This window comes from Haliaeetus albicilla, chromosome 22, assembly GCF_947461875.1.
Source record: "Haliaeetus albicilla chromosome 22, bHalAlb1.1, whole genome shotgun sequence".
NCBI lineage: Eukaryota > Metazoa > Chordata > Aves > Accipitriformes > Accipitridae > Haliaeetus > Haliaeetus albicilla.
This window is the reverse complement of record NC_091504.1, coordinates 10038842-10061618: the sequence shown is the minus strand read 5'-3', so window position 1 is coordinate 10061618 and position 22777 is coordinate 10038842. Positions and strand designations below refer to the sequence as shown.

General features: G+C 45.9%; 4 protein-coding genes across 13 annotated transcripts in view; 2 read left to right on the top strand and 2 right to left on the bottom strand.

Annotated features, from left to right (window-relative positions):
- The window catches only part of GTF3C1 (general transcription factor IIIC subunit 1), a 44916-nt gene extending 31028 nt beyond the window's left edge, over positions 1–13888 (top strand). For both annotated transcript variants that reach the window (XM_069809828.1, XM_069809827.1), the window contains exons 27-37: positions 488–600; positions 1630–1692; positions 2228–2321; positions 3165–3337; positions 3988–4272; positions 6294–6547; positions 8016–8302; positions 8809–9469; positions 10984–11023; positions 11777–11969; positions 13498–13888. In XM_069809828.1, the coding sequence (XP_069665929.1) occupies positions 488–600; positions 1630–1692; positions 2228–2321; positions 3165–3337; positions 3988–4272; positions 6294–6547; positions 8016–8302; positions 8809–9469; positions 10984–11023; positions 11777–11969; positions 13498–13719 (2385 nt within the window). In that variant the 3' untranslated portion in view covers positions 13720–13888. The remainder of the gene's footprint in view (positions 1–487; positions 601–1629; positions 1693–2227; positions 2322–3164; positions 3338–3987; positions 4273–6293; positions 6548–8015; positions 8303–8808; positions 9470–10983; positions 11024–11776; positions 11970–13497) is intronic.
- Positions 13889–14365: 477 nt separating this feature from the next.
- POLR3K (RNA polymerase III subunit K) lies at positions 14366–15089 on the bottom strand. The gene is made up of 3 exons (XM_069809848.1): positions 14963–15089; positions 14793–14880; positions 14366–14700 (listed from the first exon to the last, which is right to left on the bottom strand). The coding sequence occupies exons 1-3, from the start codon at positions 15071–15073 to the stop codon at positions 14573–14575; spliced, it is 327 nt and encodes a 108-aa protein (XP_069665949.1). The 5' UTR covers positions 15074–15089; the 3' UTR covers positions 14366–14572.
- An 11-nt stretch (positions 15090–15100) lies between these two features.
- SNRNP25 (small nuclear ribonucleoprotein U11/U12 subunit 25) lies at positions 15101–18750 on the top strand. 2 transcript variants are annotated; one of them, XM_069809846.1, is made up of 6 exons: positions 15101–15225; positions 15330–15420; positions 15530–15635; positions 15747–15821; positions 17090–17152; positions 18548–18750. In XM_069809846.1, the coding sequence occupies exons 1-5, from the start codon at positions 15115–15117 to the stop codon at positions 17142–17144; spliced, it is 438 nt and encodes a 145-aa protein (XP_069665947.1). In that variant the 5' UTR covers positions 15101–15114; the 3' UTR covers positions 17145–17152; positions 18548–18750. The 2 variants fall into 2 exon arrangements, with proteins under 2 accessions (XP_069665947.1, XP_069665948.1); XM_069809847.1 differs by having other exon boundaries at positions 17090–17156; positions 18550–18750.
- A 136-nt stretch (positions 18751–18886) lies between these two features.
- The window catches only part of RHBDF1 (rhomboid 5 homolog 1), a 39052-nt gene continuing 35161 nt past the window's right edge, over positions 18887–22777 (bottom strand). For all 8 annotated transcript variants that reach the window (XM_069809838.1, XM_069809837.1, XM_069809842.1 and 5 more), the window contains 5 exons: positions 22586–22680; positions 21527–21602; positions 20906–21006; positions 20486–20639; positions 18887–19644 (listed from right to left, as the gene is read on the bottom strand). In XM_069809838.1, the coding sequence (XP_069665939.1) occupies positions 19225–19644; positions 20486–20639; positions 20906–21006; positions 21527–21602; positions 22586–22680 (846 nt within the window). In that variant the 3' untranslated portion in view covers positions 18887–19224. The remainder of the gene's footprint in view (positions 19645–20485; positions 20640–20905; positions 21007–21526; positions 21603–22585; positions 22681–22777) is intronic.

The following is a 22777-nucleotide window of genomic DNA, read 5'->3' as shown; positions in this document are numbered from 1 at the left end:
CCCCATCCCTAAAGTCTGTCTCTGGAAGCAAATAAAAACATGTTTCCAGAGAGATACAGGACCATTCCTCTAGTGTTAACAGGTGTCCTCCAAGCCATGACTGTACAAACAGACTTAATGGAGAACATGATAAAGATTGTGAAGGGTATGAAGAGGAAAAAAAGACTTAAGCAGAAGCTTAAACAAAGTTCTAGCAAGAGATCTGATACTGTTAATTCAGTGTAATTGTTTTCAGAAAATATGTGCGTGGTGGGTTGCATGTAGCTGTAAGCATGGTTACAGACAGAACGTGCAACTGTTAAGTAAATCAGCACAATCTCCACAGAGCTTTTTTGATGCATTTTCTTGTCTGGTATACTGTTTCTGATTTGATAATTCAAAACCAGATATGTCTACTAGAATATTCTATGAACACTTTAAAAGTAGAGGGTCTTTTCCCACTCTAAGAAATTGAGGTTGATAACATTTCTATCTCGTGTTTTCAAAGGTTTGCGCAAAGGAGTTTAAAGAATTTGTGGAGAGGCTGAAAGAGAAATTCAGTTCAACTCTGGGGAATCCCAAACTTGAGATTCCTGATACTTTGCAGGAACTCTTTTCCAGGTATTTTAGGTGCTCTTTTCCAGGTATTTTAGGTGCTCTTTTCCAGGTATTTTAGATGCTCTTTTCCAGGTATTTTAGATATTCCAGGTGCTTTTGACTCTGCACATGGGCTGAGACAGGGAGAGAGGAGGGCAGTTCAGAGTAGACCTCTTCTCTGCTATGCATGATTTACACCTTCTGTTACTTGTATTCTTAGTATCAAAAGAAGTTTCAGTAAATACAACAAGCAACATTTCTTTCAAATCCATACTTCCTAAATACATGTAACTAATTTTCAGTTATTTGCACAAACTTGCTTATTTTAAACCATTCCCATTTTCCTAAATAAGACTTTGTAAACCAGAAATTCACAATGTCAGATTTTCATAAATTGTCAAATCCTCAACTTTGCTATTAGAGATGTTGGTACTCAGGTATAACATTTTAATGCAATAGAAGACTTCCCTTTACCATTTTCCAGATTAACCAGCCCCATTTTATATCACAATTTGTAGCTGGTTGCTCAGCTAAATCATGTCAGTGCTGCTAAAACTGTTGATACAGAAGAGCACTCAGCCTTGTATAGCATTCTCCAGCCCCAGATCATCAAGCTCTTTCGTGATGAATAACACTTGGAGAAAAGTGTGAAAATTTGGATCTCAAACTATTTTATGATAACAAATTTAGCAGCTTTATAAATTTTCTTACTTTGTGAAGAGCTGTATGGTACAGCAGAACTGCTGCTGATGGTAACTGGAAGTCTAAAACGTCAATACAATAGCAAATCCATACAGTCCTGTACTGTCTTCTGTCAATTTGTTTTATCTCCTTGTCAGCAGACAGCTTAGTGGAGTGGGGGAGATTGATCTGAACAGTTCTTTAATTTTTGACAATTACACCGAGGGCTACTGGAGCAGATAGTTCCCTTGTGCTGTTTCAACACTTGCCTTGTTAGCAGTTGCACTTGTCAGCCTCTGGGATTCAGGGCTGATACAAAACCACAGAATATTACTTTTGTTTCAGTGTTTTCCTTTCCCTTCCCTTAACTAGATTTCGAGTTTTGGCGATCGGAGAAGACACAAGTCAAAACACAAAAGAGGATAGTCTAAGCAGGTGAGTAGCAGTAGCGCCATTTTTTCCCATTAGGACTCCAAGGTCATGTCAGTCCTCACATCTGTGAGAGTCATACTTAGTCTTCTAATTCAGTATGTTTTTCATCTGTTTGTTGCAGTGTATAAATTTATTAATAGAAAAATACTCTCACAAGGCTGTAGGGACCTCTGACATAGCTTATAGATTTGATGAATAAAATGACAGCAGCAATGCCCTTCTCAAAGTGGTGTTCTGTTATCATTAGGACAACAGTGTATGTTTTCTGTGTGGGTGCTATACCTTAAGAGGAGAAGATGTTAACAAAGAGAGCTTTGTTTTGTGTCTGATTATCTGGACTGATCCAAAAAGTTAGGGTGGAAGGTCAGGGAAGAATGTAACGGGCTCCTTTACATGAATGATCCTCAGCTGGAGTGATTTCATGCCTTTATGCATCTATTTCAGAAGCAGATGATTGAGTTTGTATATTTTTGTGCTAGTTTCATAGTCGGGTAACTCATGCTTAAATCATTGTGAATAAACCCATTTTTTCTTTCAGTGTCTATGATATTCATTTTCTAGTGCTACAGAATTTGATTCAGAGCACTTTGGCACTCTCGGATAACCAGATGAAATCTTGCCAGTCGTTTCAGGTACAGTATCTGGACCAAACTTTATTGGTTGTACAACCCTAAAGAGTTTGTCCTTCCTAGCTTGATATATGCCTTTTTCAAATGGCAGAAAAGAAAGCCAGAAACTTAGATTTGTATCCATTCTGTGGGAATTATTCTCTTCTGCTTTTAGGAAATGGTATATTCTAGGCAGATTTTCAGTATCTTGCTTTTCTCTCTGAGGATGAGATTGCAAGATGTGAGGTTGAAGCAATCCCCAAAAAACATATTAAATAAACTCCACATCCCTTCAATTGGGTCAAACTGTATCATGATTTAGTGCCCACTTGAGCAGTTGGAATTACAGTTTGGAGGAGATATCACAAAGACAGTGCTAGTATCCAGCTGACATTGGTGTTGGGGAGCCTCTCCAGCATCGGGGACCACAAAAATATATCATCTATCAGTCAGGCACTTAAAAAAATAAAGTTAGAAGTTCAAAGGGAGTTTAATATCTATCAGCAGGCAAGAGTGGAGCCTAGAAAGCCAAGTTCATAGAAGCATGTGTTCCTGGTAAAATGATGGGAAGAATCTACCAAAATGTGTTGCAGATGAGCATTTTTTACATATATAATTCTAGTGGGAGCCTGATCCCATTTTGAATATCAAGTGGTCTATAGTATTTAGTTAATTGGCATTTACTGTGGAGAGCCTGGAAGCCCATAAAAGGAATAGAATAGTGTAGTTAAGTAAATTTATATGTATCATTTACATTCTGGCTTGCAGCTTCATAATCATTTAGTTAATGTAAACCTCAAGTAGATGAGTCTAACAGTGGATTCAGAGCTAACACTGCCTTTTACACTGAACGGGCGTTTTTTGCAGACATTTCGTTTGTACCGGGAGTACCGGGATGACATTCTTGTGAAGGCTTTCCTAGAGTGTCAGAAGAGAAGCTTGGTCAATCGCCGTCGAGTAAACCACACATTGGGTCCAAAGAAAAGCCGGGCTTTGCCTTTTGTCCCCATGTCCTATCAGCTGTCTCAGAGTTACTACAGGTGGGTGTCAGAAAGGTCACTGTTTATGTTTGAGCAAATAAAAGAATATACCCAGGCATGCTTGGTGTGGAGGAGACAATACACATGACATATCTAGAGCAAGGAACCTGGCCATCACAGCTGAAGCTGAAGAGGTGAAGGTAACATCTATGTATGTTAGCCCTTTGTTCAGTTAGCAGTTAGGGCTGTACGGGGGAATAGAGCCAAGTTTGCTGGGCAAGCCTTTACAAAGATATATGGAGAGGAGAGGTAGCACCAAAGTTCTAGATGTGGTGGAAGGATTTCTCTAGCACTCTTGTCATTCTGATGGTTGTTTGCTTTTCCTCTCCAGTTACTTTGTGCTGCACTGTACCTGGATGTCAGGGGTGGGGGAGAAGAGTTTAACTGTAAATGTATTCAGTGCTCAAGCAGATGACATCTTTGCTTTGATTTGCTATATAGTACCTGACCTTTACGTGGTGTATAAATACCTAATGTTCTGGAACTAGTAAAAGGACTGTGAAAGCAGATGTAGAAGGTACTTGGTCACCAGCTCTAGCGTGGAACTTCAGCTACTTGGCTGCTCTGTGCTACCATGGGTCTAAAATTCATATACAGTAAGAACAGATTGTGAAAGATTTGTACTGCTTCAAATTTGTCTCTTTGTCCAGAGTTTTTACGTGGCGATTTCCCAGTACAATTTGTACAGAGTCCTTTCAGTTCCTAGAGAAGCTCAAGGATGCTGAAAAATCAGACCAGCCAGATAACTTCTCATTTAAAGATCAAGAAAACAAAGCATCAGAAGGCATGATTGCATTTCCTATGGATGGACCTGGTGGCCAGTGTGTGGCGATGCTTTCCCTATTCTCCCTGGGACTTGTATCTGTGAATGTGAGAATCCCAGAGCAGATAGTTGTGGTGGACAGCACTATGGTGGAAAATGAAGTGATAAAAAGGTAAACACTGTTATTCCTATTAGTAAATATGGTTTGGGGGTAACTTGAACGAAATTGGACAGGCATTAGCATTTTCTGCACTGTATTGTGGCATGGTTTACTGTGATATTGTTTAGATTTTTTATTTCTGAGGGAGCAGGCTTAATGGCACTTTAGTTAGTGCCTGTCATTATAGCCTTGGACTGCATTTATCTTCACAGATGTGACATTTAAATTGCTAGGCATTTCATTGCCATCAGAGCTAATGTGGAAGGGAGAGCAGCGTGCATTCTACCAATGAGCATTTCCATCAACGTTGTACCTTCCCATTTCAAAGACTAAGAAGGATTAGTAACAAGGTTTCAGCTTTATCGGTGAAACCTGTCTCCACAATAGCAGTTCTCTGTGTTGTCTCCTCTTTGATTTTTTTATTTTTTATTTTTTAAGCCTCCAGTAATTGCATACCACTGAAATTGAAACTCGCTCTCTAGGCAGTCTAATCCTATGAATAGTTATCCTTACAATCATCACGTGTTTCTTAGAGTGCAACTAAAATCTCTTGCTGTAGTTTAACCTGTTGCTTCCTGTTGTATACATACATGGAAAATACTTGTTTCTCTTTAGAGCAGCTTATTACCAATTTGAAGATTGTTATCATAGTCCTCCTCCCATAATATATGTTATTCTTTAAAATGAGCAGCCTCAGTTCCTTCACTTCTGTTTTTGGTATGTTATTCATGTTATCCAGATCTCTCTCTGTCTCATTATTTTCCTCTGCACTAAACTGTGATGTCAAAAAACAAATGCCATGCTCTTGCAGGCAGGTCTGTGCCAATTACACCATATTATATAGGTGATATGCCTGTTAATACATCCCAAGATGATGAATGGCCAAAAAAACCTGAGCCAAAACCCCCCAGTGCAGTGATTCATGTACAGCTTGTGATTCACTCTAATAAGTTTCTTTTCCTTTAGTTAGTTAACTGTTTCCTCTTAGTGAGGAGGGACAGGTGCATACTGTAATATACTATAATAGAAATAACATGCATTCATCCATATGAAATTGCTTCCTGCTCTTTTCCAGACTATTTCTCCAGTTTGCTGATAATGTTCTGAATGCAAATCCTGTCTTCTCATATACTTGCAGTCTCTCCAGTTCGGTGATCCTATGCAAACTTAATGAGCTATTTTATCACCCAGGTCATTAGCAAAAATACATTGAACCCTGGACTTAGTCCCGTTTCTGAGTACAGGCATCTGAGTCCAGTTTTCCAACTGGTTATGTACTTGCACTATTTTTTCTAAATGATGTGTTCCCTTTTGGTTTTAAATATCTTTTAAGAGAAGGTACATAAAGTCTAACTCATCTTAGAAAAGGTTGGAAGGAACCTTTGGTTGTCTCTGGTATAACCTGCTTAAAACAGAGGCAACTTTAGAGTTAGATCAGGTTGTTCAGAGCCTTCACCTTTATCCATAATGGCTCTTACTGTGTCCTGGAAAGAAACAGTGTTGATTTCACTAAGTTTGTTTCTGGGAAATTTATCCTGGCTGCTACTACTACTCTTTCTTTACTTTGAGGCTGTCTGCAGTTTTGTGTTGGGGTTTTTTTAAGTAACTGAAGTCTTTGGTCCATAATTCATTCTTCCCCTTTTCTCCCTTAAAAATAAACAGTCTGCCCTCTACTGCAGTAACCCTTATGGTCTCAGCCTTTGTGCTCTGACAGATGTTCCCTCATGATGAAGTGTCTGCTGAACCAAAGAGGTTCAGCACTGTAAGCTGAGACATTTTGGGTTCATTTCAACATGCATGCAAAAAAGAGAGAGTGAGTTTCCTTTTCCAGGGATTTTTAGTGTATTTTTAGTTGCTTGTTCTCGGCACTTTAAATCAGCCTGCCATGGACATACCCGCAGTTGTTCATGACTAAATACTAGAATGCAGAATCACATGTGTTCTTGCTTTGCTCAGTGTAATAAGTCCCTTTCTTATTTGGGGGGGGGAAGAAAAACAACAACAAACAAACAAAACATGTCTGTTTGCTGTAGTTTGGGAAAAGAAGGACTTGAGGATGATGATGATGATGATGATGACTTAGATGACAGCTCTGGAGGCAAACGGAGAATAGAAGTAAAAGCTCGTCAAGCATCTCATACCAATTACTTACTGATGAGAGGCTACTATGCCCCTGGAATCGTCAGCACGCGCAACCTGAGTCCCAGTGACAATATCGTGGTCAATTCCTGCCAAGTGAAGGTTAAGCTGCGATGTACGCCAGTTCCAGGAAGACTCAGCTCTCCAGGTTAGTTTCTGTTTGCCCTGACTTGCACAGAAGAAGGCTGGAGCAGGAAAGATAGTGAACTCATCAGCTGAGGAACTGATTTGAACAAAGCCTCTTAATAGGAACATTCTTTTGTTATTATACATGCAGTTTGCCTTGTAATGCTTTGTCTCCTGACTTAAAGCAAACAGGTGGTTGACTTATAGAGGCACCTTTTGTTGGTAACAAGTCCTAGCCTGCATTCCATGTTGTGTGAAACTATTAATCCAAAGAGGGAATCTGTCCTCTGCTCTGTTATCCCTTCTCCAGGAGGTTTTTCAGTCCCTTCTGCAACTTAAAATACCATATTATGTCACACCCAGGCTTTCCTCTCTGTAAAGAGAAAAGAAAATCTTTCAGAGCTCCTTGAATGGAAATTCACTTGTCTCATGCAAGTGCCTGAAATAGTGGTGTCCAGTCTCTGGCCTTTTACCTACAGTAATTTAAACATTTTGATAATATTTAGAGCTTGAATATTTGCAATTTATCAGCACTCCACCTTCTGCAAGAGCATCTTCCTTTCACCTGTAATGCAGATGTACCCAGGAAAGCCTTCAGTTGTTTAGCTCTTTAGTTGGAAGGTCTAGTGCTGTCCCTGCCCATTCTTATTGCTGTTGTCATAGAGGTAATAGAAATTCTTTCTCATATCTCTGCTGCCACACATGCCCTCCAGGTCTGCTGAGCTGATGGCTCATTACAGTTGTTCTCATTTTTCCTTGCCTGTCAAAGAAGTGCAACTGTCATATGAGTGTCCCACAAGGCATGATGTAAAGGCAGCCTGCAGATAAAAGGGTGGGGAGCAGGTAAGAACAGGGCCAAAGCTACCCTCTAATCATCCAGGACTGGAAAAAAGTGTTATGCTGCTTCAAATTCTGAATACTCTGTACAGTGGGGGTCAGTTTTGTGCAGCAATGGACCTGTCTCCAAACACAGAGATGCTTTGTTACACTAATTGTACTAAGATATTGTCAGCTTGTAGTTTGTACCATATTTGGCCAATAGCTTTCTGCCATGGATCAGCTGCTTCCAATTTTTCGATTAATAGAGTTGTCCATAGCATTTCCTTGCCCTAGAGTTTTCACTTGACCTTCTTCAAGGAAAGAGGAGATAATTCCCTCATTAACTTAGAGTTAAGCTGACCCGCTGTTAGAGAGAATACCAGTAAGTCTACACTGTCTTTCAGTGATACTTCACTTCAATAGGAGGGGTAAGCCCTGGTAAACCAACTTGCTCTTCTTCTACAGGTCTTCTCAGAGACAAATACGTAAGGCAGAAAGAAAAAAGGAAACTGCAGCAATGAAGATGGAAAACTGAGCTCTGATTTTTAATTGGAATAGTCTAGAACACCTCTAATCTGTCTGTCTGTCTCAGAATATTTATCTTTCTGTAGTGTATTGCATAGTAACAACTGCTTTGCAGCTTATACACTTGTTTTTTATTTGCTTTGCAGTTTCCTCTCTGCTTGATAACATGGTTGTGGGAGTCTCCTGCCTCCCTGAAACTTTTACCAGGCTGATAAAAGTCCAGGAAGAAAATTATGAGGTTGATCAGTTTCTTCATGGGTGTATAGAACGTTATGGCTATAATCCCAGAGATGTAGCTGCTGTTTTGGAGATCCGTAATGCAATAGAGGCAACTTCCCACTTTGGAATTTGCAAAGCTGAGCTGAGCAAACGTTTCTGCAGCTATGAAGAGGTGGAACCTGAACGCACCAGGAGCTTGGAGCAGTACATTCAGGTGGTTTTACAGCCAGCTGCTTTCCATACATTAATGTTTGTATGCTTAGTATTCCCCTGAAATAGGACAATCTTACAGACTGTAGGAAGCAAATGTAAATTGAACAAAGCTATTTACATTAGGCAAGAGATCACATACCAATACCTGATAGCAATCTCGCCTCAGAGTTAAGAAGGCCAAAAATTAAAGCAGCACTTGCTCAAAGATAGGAATGAACTGTTTCAGAAACGTAGAGGTACCAACATTCACCTTTGGAAGCAAAATACTCTTTCCCAGTTTTTAACTTAATTTAAGCTGAACAAAAATGTTTTGTGCTGTAATTGCAGAAAAGTTTAAGGGGCAAAACATCTTTTCAGTGCAGCAAGACGGAAATTTGAATATTCTACTAAGCTCTTCCTCTTTCTTTGCTGCCAGTTAAAGATGGCAATTCCCTGATATTTGGTTAAACCGACATTTTCCAGTGAAAGCTCCTGAGACAATTTTTGTGTTGGCTTTTTTTTTTATAGGACCTTATTGAAATGCAGCAGGTTTTAGAAGTAGGAGGCTATGCAGTAAGACTGGTTGCAATAGTATTTTCCAAGCCATGGCTATTACATTCAGTATGTCTGAAGAATAAACCAGACGATTCTGATCAGCAAGGTGCAGACACCACTCTCCCAGATGTACAGCAGGATTGCCTGCCATCAGAACCAAAGAAGGGAGAGGAATGTTTGAGAGAGGAGGAGCAGCTGGGAAAAGGCACACAGTCTGTCAGTGACGAAGAACCCCCAAGAAAGAGATATAAGACTCAAACTGATGTCCTTCAAGACGCCAGCCAACTCTGCCAGGGTTCACAGAGTGGTTTGAAAAGTGCAAATGAAAATAACTCTGATGCAGGTGTTACTGATCCCGTTACAATGGAGGAAGCTTTAATCATGGATGAAGAAACACGTTCCCTGGGAGGGCAGACAGAACACCTAGCTGAACACCCAGTGTGTGCTCCAGATGCTATGAATGTGGACACTTACAAAGAACAAGATAAATCTTGTTCTGAGGACAAAGAACTTGAAGTAGAGACTGATGAGCTCAACACTGAGCACAACAAGCAGATCGCTAGCCTTGAACAATCAGCTAGTGAGCAGGATGATGATCTTTCCTACTTACAGGAGAACCCAGGAGTCTCTAAAGGTATGTAGGAGCACTCTACATCCAAGAAGTAGAGACTAGCTCATCATCAGTTGATCCCACATGGGTAGCTGCATTTTATAAGCAATAGTAGATTCTTTATGAAGCCGTGCCAGAGAGAGAGGTTCATTTCTCACAGATGAAGTGGCATAACACTACACTGGAATGTTCATGACTAGTCCAGAAATGTGTTTTCCTTAGAAACTCATTTCCATGTCTTACTCTTCTCCAAAAACGTATTTGGATCTGAAGTTTCTCATCTCTGGCTTCAGTCCAAAGGCTAGACATCTCTAAACCTAGAAAACATAGCACTACTGGTGTACATTTGACTAGATTGCCCATGACTGAAAGTTGTAAAGTCATTAAACCATTCACAAGAAAGCAGCACATGCCAGTGTGAAGATTAATAGCCTCATTTGTAACCCAATTTGACTTCATTTTCATGTCCTTTTTACTGCCAGTTTTCTTTTTTAATAGCTAGTAGTTCTTGCCAAGCTTTACATTAAGTAGGTTGTTGGGGATTTTATTTTGGTTTTGTTTTTATCAGCTCTGATTTCAGATTGAATCACAAGCTAACTGCTTGTGTGGTATTTTGCCAAGATCTGCCATTAGCCACGTTTAGAGCTGCAGACTGCCATGTGAATCAGTGCAGACTGATCCGTAGCATCTCAGAGCTTAGTATTGTTTAATTGGAGCCTTCCTGCAGGAAATAGACTCAGGGCTGTGTAAACAGCATAGACTTCAGCAGTTCGGAACATGAAACTACTAAAGCACTGGTTGGGATTTAACTTCCTCTACTTGTTTGTAACACAGGAGGGAAAAAATAGTAGTTACATTATCAAGCATAGAGTTCTTTCTGGTCTTCCTGATGAAGGCCAGCTGAAGGGTTTACATGTGCTTAAGCCAAAGCTGTTAGCCTCTGGGTGTGGTAGAAATACCTACATGAAGTAATTGTGTAATTAAAACCCATGACATAATGCATAGTGGAAGTTGCAGAGACAACCTTCACTTTGGAACTGAACTCTGCTGAAATCTTGAGTTTGCATTCTCAAGTCTACAGCTACTTGGGCTTCTGCTCAACTTCCATGTGATTACCAGGAGCATTAAGTTAAACAAACCTATGTGAGTGCTTGCAAGCTGAGACCCTGCATAGCGCTCTGTGTGAAACTCAGTTCTTTCAGTCCATAGAATTACCTGTTGTTCAGCCATGTCATCAGACTTCTAGGAATAAAGCTGATTGCTGTGATTTAGGAATGGAACCACAAACGGTGTGGTTGGAGTAGATAGATGTGGTTGCGAGAAGAGGTGCAGGAAGAAGAGTATGCTGCAGACAGGTAAAGGCAGTCCGAGTGGGAGTGTAGAGCTTCCCATGCAACTGAGAACAACATGCGGCATGGTTTGCTTGTGTTATTTTCTAACACAAGCTGTTGCGTTTTAAAGCTTAGCCACCTTTTACTTTCCTTCCACTAGGTGAAGTGTTTGGGTTAATTGAAAACTATGTGTTCTCTTCTTTCCAGGAAATTCTATGACAGATGTATCCCAGGCAGCCCGGGACCGGTGAGTAACAGAGATGTCTGCAAAATAATTAAACACTTAGCACAACCAAAATAATATCTGGAAGCAAATGATGTGGAAACCTTAGTTTTATGCTCTGACGGGCAGTGAGCATCGATGATGGAGAAAATCCATGTTTTCCTCCATTGTTCTTGTTAATGTTACTTGTGCTCATATGCATGCTGAAAAAATTTCTCTGATAGATGTTTCTTCCCCAGAAAACAACTAGCTCCAAGTATCAGAGAAACAAAACTAATTTTATTTCACAAATAAGTCCAGTGCCAGAAAGCCTCAGCTTCCACATGCCCAGGAAAGGCCTGGAGAAACTGCAACATAGGAAATGTGAATTTCCATGCAGGGTCTGTCTTTTGACTCCAAAGTGCTAAAAAGGAGGAATTTCTTTCCTATCTGAGCACTCTTGCAGGTCTTGGATAACTTTTGGAGGATATTAGAGCTAGTAACAAACAAAGCTTTCCTGGTCATCCAAGACTCAAGGTAACTGTTGGGTGGTGTAACAGTGCTAGAAGTGCTTCTGGGGTGGTGAGCACCTGGTGTCAAATACTTCGGGTCTGTGAAACTGTCTAGTAGATTAACACCAGTCTCCGCTCAGAGCAGCTGCAGAATTTAAACCTAGCATGTGAGCAAACACTGGCAATGGATGTAGTAAGAATCTTTATTAGGCAGAAATTATGATGATGGGAAATCTAGCTAGAGGAGTAACTCCTGAAAGAGCTGAACTTAAATTGTCTTTTGCAGGGCCTGCGAGAAGGTCTGCTTCATTGGGAGACCATGGAGGATTGTGGATGGGAATCTGAATAAACCTGTGTGTAAGGGGATGATGGAAGCTGTGCTCTATCACATCATGACAAAACCAGGCATAACGGAGGGCATGCTGTTGCAGCATTACATGGGGGTACTGCAGCCTGTTGCCGTCTTAGAGATACTGCAGGTATGTGAATCATCAGCTGTGTGAACTTTAATCTGCTTCAGCTTCCACATGTAACAGTCAGCAACCACTGTGATGGAAGTCCCAGGAAAAAAGGGGAATTGTGAATGAACCATGAAAAGCAACCTTCTCCCTTTAGTGTAAATTAACCAAAGCCAGAGCAAGTTAAGGAAGGAAGCCTGCTTTACCTGTCCTTGAAATTACCATATTACTGATTTTAAAATTTGAGCTTGCTTCTGAAATGGATGTACATGCAGTTGAAATTCTAGTTGGTTACCGAAGGGTGGTGGCTTGTCACTGTGAAATACTAGGCTGGACTGCTTAATGCAGTGTTAATCACCATAGAGTTTATCTTAATTTTTTCCTTATATACCTTTCGGACTGAAATGTGTCTGTGCTAGACAATACTGTAAACAGACCTTCTGTCCTGACAGACTGGCTTAAACGCATACATCCTTAATTGTAAAAGAATACATGGTGAGAAAATTTGAGTTTCTCATGGTTTTTTTTCCCACATCTTGAAGCTTGATTGCCACCACTGCTACTTTGCAAATGAAACCTTGAATTTATATTTTTTTTCCTGTAAGGATTCAAAATCTTAATTATAGCAGTAATACTGCAGTCCTTCCCATAAGCATGGCTTCCCCTACTAACAGTGGAAATCAATATTCCAGTGTATGTATGCCATGCTTCTGTCCAAAGGCTCGTACATTTTGGTAACATTGCAAGTTGTATATACTAGTGATCACGCATTGAGCAATCATCCTGTTTCCTAGGTGTTCCAGCACAGCTTGTCCATATGTCCTATGCCACAGCAGCACTGCCAAGAGGGTAGCTGGGATCAGGGGACAGGTTTAAGACTGCAGTACTGAGTGTGTAGTGGTGAGGCATGCACATATGGGAGAGCAATACAGATTCCTAGGCATTTTTAATTCAAATCCACAAAATCAAGCAATTACCTGTACACTTTCTAGACTGGAGATCTTGAATCTAACTTCTCTACCAATAAATTTTATAAGAACTGGTTTTGAAACCACAGACAGAGCTTGTATCTGTAATATACCAAATATTAGTAAATCTAGATGCATACCTATGTAAGATTACTGAATACACACCAGATGTTTTCAGCAAACAAAGCACATAAATTGCCTTGCTGCCTGTTGCTGTGGGAATGAATGCTAACCCATTAGCAAGAACTGACCCAGAAGTCTGGGATTTACATCTATACCAGCCTTAAATTACTTGTAACTGGTACTAAATGTTGAGGTCTGTTGTTGAACCTGTGTTCTGTGTCAGGAGCCAGATGTCAACCACTGTGCTGAAAGGAACAAATGAGCATATATCAAGCCATGTGAACTTGCTTTCCTGTTCTGTAAATCTTTGCCATCCCCATGGCCTTCTGAGGGGGTGAAGCAAAGCCACTTTTAGTATAAGTTGTCTAAAGTTTCTGAGAAGACTGTGGGTAGAACAGCATTCAGTGCCTTTTTTTCGCCACAACTGCTCAAGCTAAAATACGTGAATCTTTCTACAGGGTCTGGAAACTCTTGGTTGCATCAGACGATTCTACATGAAAAAGCCATCCCTGGTGTCGCTCTTTTCTCAGCCAGTTATGGAAGAACAACTAAACAATCCCAAACTGAGCGAAACCCCAACAATATACTATGAGCCTACAATAGACTGTACTCTCAGGCTGGGAAGAGTGTTCCCCTCTGAAGTGAATTGGAATAAATGGGTGCAGATCATCCCTGTATAAAAGAGGTAAAGCTGAGTCCTGTTAAAGTGGTTTAGCCTGTAGGAGTGAGTGTTAATGCAGATTAAATGTTACAATTTGTGCTCCATCGTGTTTTTATTAAGTTATTTATCCTTTTTACTTTTGAGCGTATTTAAACTGAGAATGAAGGTTAACGTTAAGGCACGGGTAATATTTGATCCTGCTTTAAGTACATTCTCTTCTTACCACTAAGTGCTTGTAGAGCATATAGTTCATAGTTTCTGCTTTACCTTATGGGGTTTTCGCAGGTCGTAGCAAAGACCCCTCTCTTTTTTTCTTCCTGCCCCTAAGGCCAGGGCGGTAACACTCTACCTTTGCTTTGCCTTCCGTTCTGTTGCACAGCAGCTGGCTCTGTGCTCAGGTTTGGTAACTATTCTTTAGCTTAGTTAGCTTGCGGTCCGTGTCCGTTTTAAACACTGGTGTCTCGGTGTGCGTGGCGTTAGTTTACGATGTGTGCTTTCAGCAGAACCCCGGCCCCGTGTGCGAAAGAAGGGACCTACAGCCTTCCCCCCTGCCCCAGGACGGGAAGAACACGCACCCTTCCAGAGGCTCTGTCTGTCGTTCCCCGTTGCGTTCGGCAGCCTTACCCCAGGTCAGGCTTCAAAGCAGCCACACAGCAGACGGTCGCTTCCAGCCAGTGACGCGTTTATTGCAGAAGACACCCCGACCCCATCCCGGCGGGGCCTGCGCTGCCGGGGCCGGGGCCGGGGCGCTGCCCCCCAGGGCGATCCCCCCTCCCCAGCCCTGCGGGGGGAGAGCGGGCCGGGCCCCGGCCGCGGCAGCCAGGCCCCGCGGCCCCCTCAGGCCCCCTCAGGCCCCGGGCGGCCGGGGGCCCTCAGTCCCGCCACCGGTGCCCGCACTGCGCGTTGCAGCACTTGTAGAAGGTGGTCATGGGCTCGTCGGCCGAGCGCGTCTGGATCTGCATGAAGTAGGCGCGGGGGTGCTCGCACTTGGGGCACGGCTCTGCGGGGGCGAGGCGCGGCGCCGTGAGGCGAGGCGAGGCCCGGCCCGACGACGCCCCCCCCCCGGCCCGGCCCGGCCCGGCCCGGCCCTACCTGCCGTGGAGTCCACGTTCTCCCAGGCCGCCGCGCCGCCCAGCACGTCGTCCACCTCCTTCAGCCGCGGGTACTTCCTGCTCGTCACCTGCGGGACCCCGCCGGTCAGGGCCCACCGGGCCTCCCCCGCCGCCACCGCCCGCCGCCCCCCGCCCGGCGCCCCCCGGCACCTTCCGCGTAACGTTGCGCACGTAGGGGCAGGTGGTGCAGGCGAAGCGGTGGCAGCGCGGCCCCTCCTCGGCCACCAGCACGTTGCCGCAGGCCGGGCAGAAGAGCAGCATCGCCGGTTCCGCGGCGCCCCGCGACCGCCCCTTCCGGCGCGATGGCGGCGGAGGCCGAGGAGGAGCTGGCGCACGCCGAGGTGCTGGAGCTCTTCCAGGCGGCGCTGGCGCGGCTGGTGCAGGACCCGCTGCTCTGCGACCTCCCGCCGCAGGTGGGGCCGGGGGCCGGGCGGGGGCCGGGGGCGGCGGCGGCTGCGGCGGGGGGGCGGCGGCTCAGGCCCGCCTCGCTCGCCCGCCTTGGCCCTGCCGCCCGCAGGTGACGGCGGAGGAGATCGGCTCGCAGGTGGCGCTGGAGTACGGGCAGGCCATGACGGTGCGGGTCTGCAAGGCGGACGGCGAGACCATGCGTGCGTCCCGGGGACGGGGGGCTCGGGGGGCCGGGGCCAGGCCAGGCCCGGCCCGGCGGGGCTGTGCGGGGTGGCGGGCCGCTGACGGGGCTCTCCCCTCGCCCCCCAGCCGTGGTGGTGGTGCAGAACGCCTCGGTGCTGGAGCTGAAGAAGGCGCTGCGGCGGCACGTCCAGCTGCGGCAGGCACGGCAGGGCGGCGTCCAGCACCTCAGCTGGTGAGCGGGACCCGGGGGCTGGGGGGCTACGGCTGCTCACCCCCCCCCCTTCATCGCTCTGCCACGGCCGGCGGTTCCTCCTGCTGCTCTCCCTAAGTGTTTTTCCTCTAGGAAGTACATATGGAGGACGTACCACTTAACCTACGCCGGAGAGAAACTGGCAGATGACAGAAAGAAGCTGAGAGAGTGAGTAATCGAGTCTCTTCTGGGTCCTGGGGGCTGGAGGGGCCCGGCTGGAGTCCAGACAGCATCTGCACAGGCAGGGCTAACTTGGGACTTTGTGCCCTGGCTCAGCTAGGTCCTGCACTTGAAATTGACTGGAAGATGATGGCACTGGCACCGCACACAGAGGCGGGACAGGCCCTGCCCTGACAGGCTGAGAGGGTGTCTGCGGGACGGGAAGGCCCCGGGTGGTTCCTCAGCCACAACCATCCTGTGCCGAGTGTGTTTGTCCCATTCAAACCACACCAAGGCACTTGGACATACTGCCCCTTAGCCGTCCACGCCAAACTCCTGCAGAATAGGTTGTGCTTACTAAGCTTGTGCCTGAGGTATCCTGCAGAGACAAGGTTAGTGAGAAAAAGCACAAGTGTGAGGGGAGTAGAACACAGAGAAGGCCAGGGATGGCGTCATGGACATGAAGCACATCATTAGTTCATCTCCAGGGAAAGGGAGAGCACTTGGGGAGCAGCTACTCAGCAGAGGATGGGGTCAGGACACATTAAGTAAGTGATGGGAGGGGACCTCTGGAAGTCATCTAGTCCAACCCTCTGCACAAGCAGGGTCAGCTGGAGCTGGCTGCTCAGGGCAGCGTCCAGTTGGGTTTTGAATAACTCCAAGAACGAAGACTGCACACCCTCTCTGGACAACCTGTTCCAGTGCTCGGTCACCCTCACAGAAGGCTTGGCAGAGCTGCTGAGGTAGAAAGGTAGGAAGGATGATGGAAGAATGCCAAGCAAAGAGCAAACCAAGGAGAAGCGTGCTGGGCTCTGGACCCGCTCAGCCACTGATCAGAGACAATCTATTAACAACACCAACCATGACTCCCATCTTGCCATGCCCGTTCTCAGGGCAAGGAGGCACGAGGTGCTTCCGAGCACTCCAGCTATTATCCACTGCTGCTGTGTGTATGCCAGCCTGTGTGCAGACCAGCAAGAAAAGCTTGTCTCAGGTATCAAAAATTTAGCAAGACAGCCCTAATCAAAGCTGTTCTTGAAAGACTGAGCCACGCGTGATTGATAGGTGCTGCATTTCAGGGGGCGTTGCAGATGATCAGGTCCTTCATTGCTGGCAGCATGTTCTACATACACAAGTGAGAATTTTAACTTGTCCTGTATTAGAGCACAGCATGTGATCATAGGAGTCCATCTCCCCCTGTGAAAGAGGAGGCTATAGGATTTCAAAGGTTATGGTTCCTGGGAAACTGGCATATAACAGCAGAACTCTCTGTTCAGGTATGGCATCAGAAACCGGGATGAGGTCAGCTTCGTAAAGAAACTGCGAAAGTAAGCTGTCAGGTAAGTCCTGAATATCCATTAACAGCTACCAATGCTTCATCTTCCTCTTCCCCAGGCCTTAGTGTTCAGGCTCGTAGCAGCTGGTGTTGCTGCTCTCCACTGCGTAGCAGAGCATTTCTGAATGCCTGTGTCTGCATTAGGCTTGTGCCCTGGCTGTGGTCTGAATCTAGAGCCCGGTTGTGCTGTTTGTGCTTCTCTCAGGGCAGGGAATGATAATTTGGCTATTTCAGTTAACATACATCGGGAGCAGCAGCATCTTAGTGCTGGCAATGGTGGAGCTCTAACCCTACTTTATGTTTAGACCCTGAATCTGCTCCTGCAATGTCTTGAGACTCATTAAATGCAGCATTCCTTTGTTTGCTGTTGTGATTGCTTCTAGGACCTTGATTTATTTCAGGCTTCTTGAATGTCTGGAAATCACTGTCAGGAATGTGGCTGGGTGTTAATTAATCCCTAGGAGGATGGAGGTGTCTGTGCTACAGGCGACTGCTGTCACCCAGGTTGTTTGGGTCCTTCCGTGTGCCTCAGACTCTCATACCTGAGGGGCTGTTCTCCCACCCTGCTCCTAGTGCTCCTGTACCATTCAGAGCACCTGCACCTAACAGAAATATCCCATGGGTGCACATAAGCAAACGCAACAAGCAAACACAGCATATTCTTTGCTGTTCCACAGTGGGTGTATTTTGAGCCATTTTTCTCAATTACTGCAAGCTATAAGGAGTTAGGAAAAGGGATCTCAGCTTACACATCCTGTAGTTTTTCACTCCCAGTTTCTTCAGTTTCTGGTTTATAGAAACTTGAGTTCAACCCATTCATTCTTCTCAGAAGACAGGACACACCACTAGACAACTTTTGGTCATGACATTTCTGTCCAGCTGATGCATTTAAGAACACTTCCAGCAGAGGAAGCACTAGTAGCATGTATATTTACCTGTTTGTAACCTACGTCGACATATTTCCGGTATTACACTGCTATTTCTAGAAAGTTGTGCACACAAACATAAGATGTGGCCAAGACTCTCAAGCTTAGTAAGTTTAAAATTATCTCTGCTTCCCCTCCACATCTAAAAACACAATGACAGTCTCTGAAGAGCAGTGGTAATAGCTTTTCCAAACACTTGGGTTTTTGTTTTGCAGCTCCACCTAGCTGGGTTAGAAACTGTTGCTTTGTGACCACAGTTACTTTTTTTTCTTCTTTCAACACTGCTACATCTGCAACATCCAGTGTAATAAAATGTGTGCCATAACAGAAGCCATCTGCCCCATGGTGCCTATGACCAGCGGTCACCTATAGCACTGGCTGAGCCCCCGGGACTGTCTAGGTGTGGTATTGTGATAAGAGAGCCCAGCATGCAGTACCTGTTGTCACTGCCAAATATTTTCTTTCTTTAACAGAGAGAGCAGAGAATCCAGCCCTACCAGGACCAGACTGTGGATGCAGCACTTTCCTGGAGGAAAAGGTGATAACATTTCAAAGGGAAACAAACTCCAGTTGAATGGACACTCTCACATGTTGTTTGCAGTTGTTATTTGAAATGTCTGTCTCAGAGCTGTATGTGGAATGCACTTTCAGAGATTAAAGAGATGCTTTGGTTTTCTGAGGCTTTTAAGGCCCTTATTTCCAGCTGCAAATCTGTGTCTGGCTGTTTTGGGTGCTAGAAAAGGATTGATTCTACTGGTACATGAAACAGCATAGGTGAGATAAAGTAACAAATGTAGCCACAGACTATGCAGAACAATTAACAGTAGCTAAAACGCTACCTTACCATTTAATCACCACCTTAGCAGTAGTAAACAACTCTGGTTAAAAATGTAGTACTGAAACTAGTGTAATAAAAATAATGGCAGCAGAAAAGGTTCAATACAATTGAACAAGGCACAAACGTTCTGTTTTCAGAGTCTTCTGAGATAAGGCAAAACATGCCTGCCAAGTGCTAAGGAGACAGTTTAAATTAACCACGGGCAGGGTTAGAAGTGTCATTGGATTAGAGGCTTTGTCCACATGGAACTGGCACAGCAAACGCAAAGACAATCCATCTCCAGTGCCTGCTCGAGAAGCCAGTCTTTGCCTTTCAGTGGAGTTGTGCATCCAGGTCGTATTTCTCGCAGAATTTGTCTGTGAATGGTATACAAGTAAGGAACTCGCACCACTCACACTTGATGGGGTAGAAATAGAACAGAATCACAAGTCCTGAGAAGAGTGCAATGAAGATGAGCTGGAAAACTATAATTTGGCATCGCTTCCTATATAAATCAAACTTCCCAAAACTAATGTAGGGCAGGAAGGCAAAGGAGAGGAAGAAACCACTGATAAATCCTGAAATGTGAGCAAAATTATCAATCCAAGGCAGGAGGCCAAAGGCAAAAAGAAAGAGCACCACAGCCAGCAGCTTGAAGAAAGCCCTCCATGGGCGTGCCAGGATTTGCCAACTCTGGAAGAGCTCCACAAAGAGACAGGCCAGAATCCCAAACTGGGATCCTGCAGGGCCAACCTGCAGAAGAAGAGCATTACAGGTAACATCAGACACATGCCATCAGCCTGGCTTCCGCAGCCAGCTCCAGGCATTACAGTTGTTACTCAACGCCTTGTTCAGTGTTTCTTGGGGAAGAGATGCCACAGCCTGCAACTTCATCCTTATAATGGGGTTCAAGGAGTAAAGGGGCCTGGTTTGATTTAGGATCAAGGTAGGTGCGAGGCCAGCAATCACCAGAACAGGCTTTATATTTAAGAAGGGCAGATCTGGTTTAACTCACTGGAGAGGAGAAGCCCCTGAAGGCAATCTCCTGGCTCTCCCCACCCACGATGCACTTTTCCTTATTGAAGGACCTAGAAGATAGTCCTCCAGGTCCTGCCACACAGTCTTCTAAAGTGAAGCCGGACAGTCACATCAGACCTCTCCAGCTGTGGCATGTGGACAGGGACAGTCCTGAACAGTTTGTGGGAAAGGTGAGCTCTGCTCCTTGCCCCTGTCCTGCTTGCCACTCGCTTGCGGAGGGTCTCTAGCACCAGCTACAACTCTCAATTCCCAGCCTGCCACAGGCCTCTCTTACCCTGTGGTCGGACAAATACCGCATTCATTATGAGAGGCAGCCTTCGTACTGCAGCCAGACCAGGCCAGTCACTTGGAAAGCCCAGGGTACTCTGGGCCATGTTATTGCTCAGCAGCTAGATGATGGTGTGGTGCCATCTTCTAGCTACAAATCTGCACAAGGCACACGCTGCAGAGGGGAGCCCAGCTGTGGTGTCTCTGCCTCTGCCAGAGAGGCATAGGCATGTAGACAAGGCTTGTGTTCAGGGCAAGTTACCAGGACCCTAGTCTTCAGGAGACCCACCTCTGCTCTGTAGGGTAGAAATATTGCACTGGCAAGGTTCCCAGTGATGCCACTGAGCAGGTAGATGATAGAGATGCGATGCCATCCTGCCAGCTTCTCTAGGTCCCGCAGGATCGTCATTTGGAAACAGACTGAAACCAGACAGTGCAGGATCCTGCCAAGTTCAGAGTACAGGAGCTGAAGCAGCAGCCACTGAAGTCACCCCTGTGCTGGTTGGTGTTCTTTGCCGAGCCTTGCTGAGAGCTCCTGGTCTGGCCTTGCCCATGTCTCTAATATCCCTCCCAGAAAATGCAGCATGGTAAACCTCAGCTCAGCACCCCGGTGTCCCCCAGGGAAGGGACTGCCAGAACAAGCCTTACAGCAGTCCCAGGTTTCAGGGTTCCCCCACCCAGATAGTGGAAGTTTTACACCTATGCTTACCCGGCATGGAGGAAAAGTGAGAGCCAGAGGCGGTAGAACTGGTCAGGGACTTCTGGATTTAGGAAAGGGAGGAGTCCACAGACATCATCCATGCAGTGCACCTAGGGCAGAAGTTGGGGTTGTGAGGTGCGCCAGCCAGCATGGCCCTTTACACCGAGGCCAGGGCAGAGACTGCAGTTAGCTTTGAAAGAGGGGCTCTCCTCCCTCTTCTCTGCTGTATCAAGTCCCAACCCTTGTCTCCAATGCCACGTGACCCCACCTATTCCCTGCAGCAGCTTTATGCCCTCATTCTTCACCCCAACACACCACACACACAACTGAGACATCAGCATTTGCTCGCCAACAGAGCAGGAAGGTTGCATTCTCCCGCTGCTTCCACAGTGGTCCTGTGTTGGGCTTTTCCAGCTGCCAGCCCAAGTCCTAAACTGGTCTCTGAGGAGGGGCAGATGGAGCCAGCTCTGCCACTACAGTCTGGATCAGCAACTTCCCTTGGGCTCAGGGTGAGACAAGACACATGACTCCCACCTACACTGCAGCACAGGCACCCCCAGATCTTGCCAAGCTGCTAAGGGGAACAGGAGGCAGAAGGGCAGCCATACAAACCCCCAATTCTGCACTTACCTGAGAGCAGAGCGTTGCCTCCTCGTGGAAATAGCCCCGCATAAATTCACAATATTCCCGGGAGGTTATTTCACACCTGGAGGAGGCACAAGTAATCAAAGTGAGGAACAAGTTACACACAGAAGGCACAATGGACCATCCTGTGCCTGCCCAGGCCACCCACTCCCCCTTGTCTCATCCCAGGTCTGCCTATGAGAATTGATGCCTTCAGCTGCCCCTGACATGCTGTAGTGTCTCTGCAACAGATGCACTAATACATTCCCATTTGAGCCCAGTGCCGCTCTCCATACACCCCTCTTGCTTCTCTCCCACAGGCAAGCCTGAGTCACCTCCACAGACTAACACCCTGTATGCAGGGGCTCCAAAACAAGTGCTAAAGCTTAGCTATTTACAGCTGAGAAAGTACCACCAGAGCTTGCGGAAGCTGTGTCTCTGGGGCCAGGGGAGTCTTGTGCCTCTGTAGCTGACAGAGTGGAAAGGGGGAGCTAGGCTAAGAGCATCCTGGTCATGACTTTCAGGGACAGAGAAACGCCTTGGGGCAACATCAATTTTTCTCCCTAGCAGGGAAAGCCAGGCCCGGGCACTGGGTAACTACTCAAGCTGAGGAGCAACGTGAGGAAGAACAGCATCTTCCTCCTTGGCAAACCCAGAGCAGGTCATTTCCTGACAACTCCTTGCGTGCTCAGGGACTCCAGGCTGTGGCCAATGCAGCCTGTCAGGACCAAGCTGGCCATTCCCAAGGAAAAGTGCAGAACTCCCCAGCAGAAGTATTTAATCCCTTGGCATCCGAGTCCCTTCAATCTGCAGGACCAGTTGAGCAAGATAGATACCCTGCTGCACTGAAGACTCAGGCTGGCTGTTATCTCCTCCTCATCCCAGAGTCCTGCTCCACCTGGGAGACCTGTCATAGCTCCCAGTCCAACTCCCCTTCCCAGCAGGGCTCTGGGCTGTGTGTGGGAAGGACAAGGAGGACAAACGGCTGTGTCTATCAACCTGAAAAGGGCCCTTTGTGTCTCACCCCAACACCCAGCCCCTCTCCATACAGGTAAAACTCATTACCTTCCTTTGGTCCCAATGCAGCAGGGCCGGCCTGTAATCACGCAGTCCATGTGAAGGTGGTTGGTGTAATTCCCAGCACTATTTTTTGTGCAGATCTGGAAAGCAACAACAGGCTGCAGTCAGACAGCCATGGCTTTGCTTGCTGCCTAGGTAAAGTCAAAACAGCCCCTTGGGAAGAAGCCAGCCCCACAG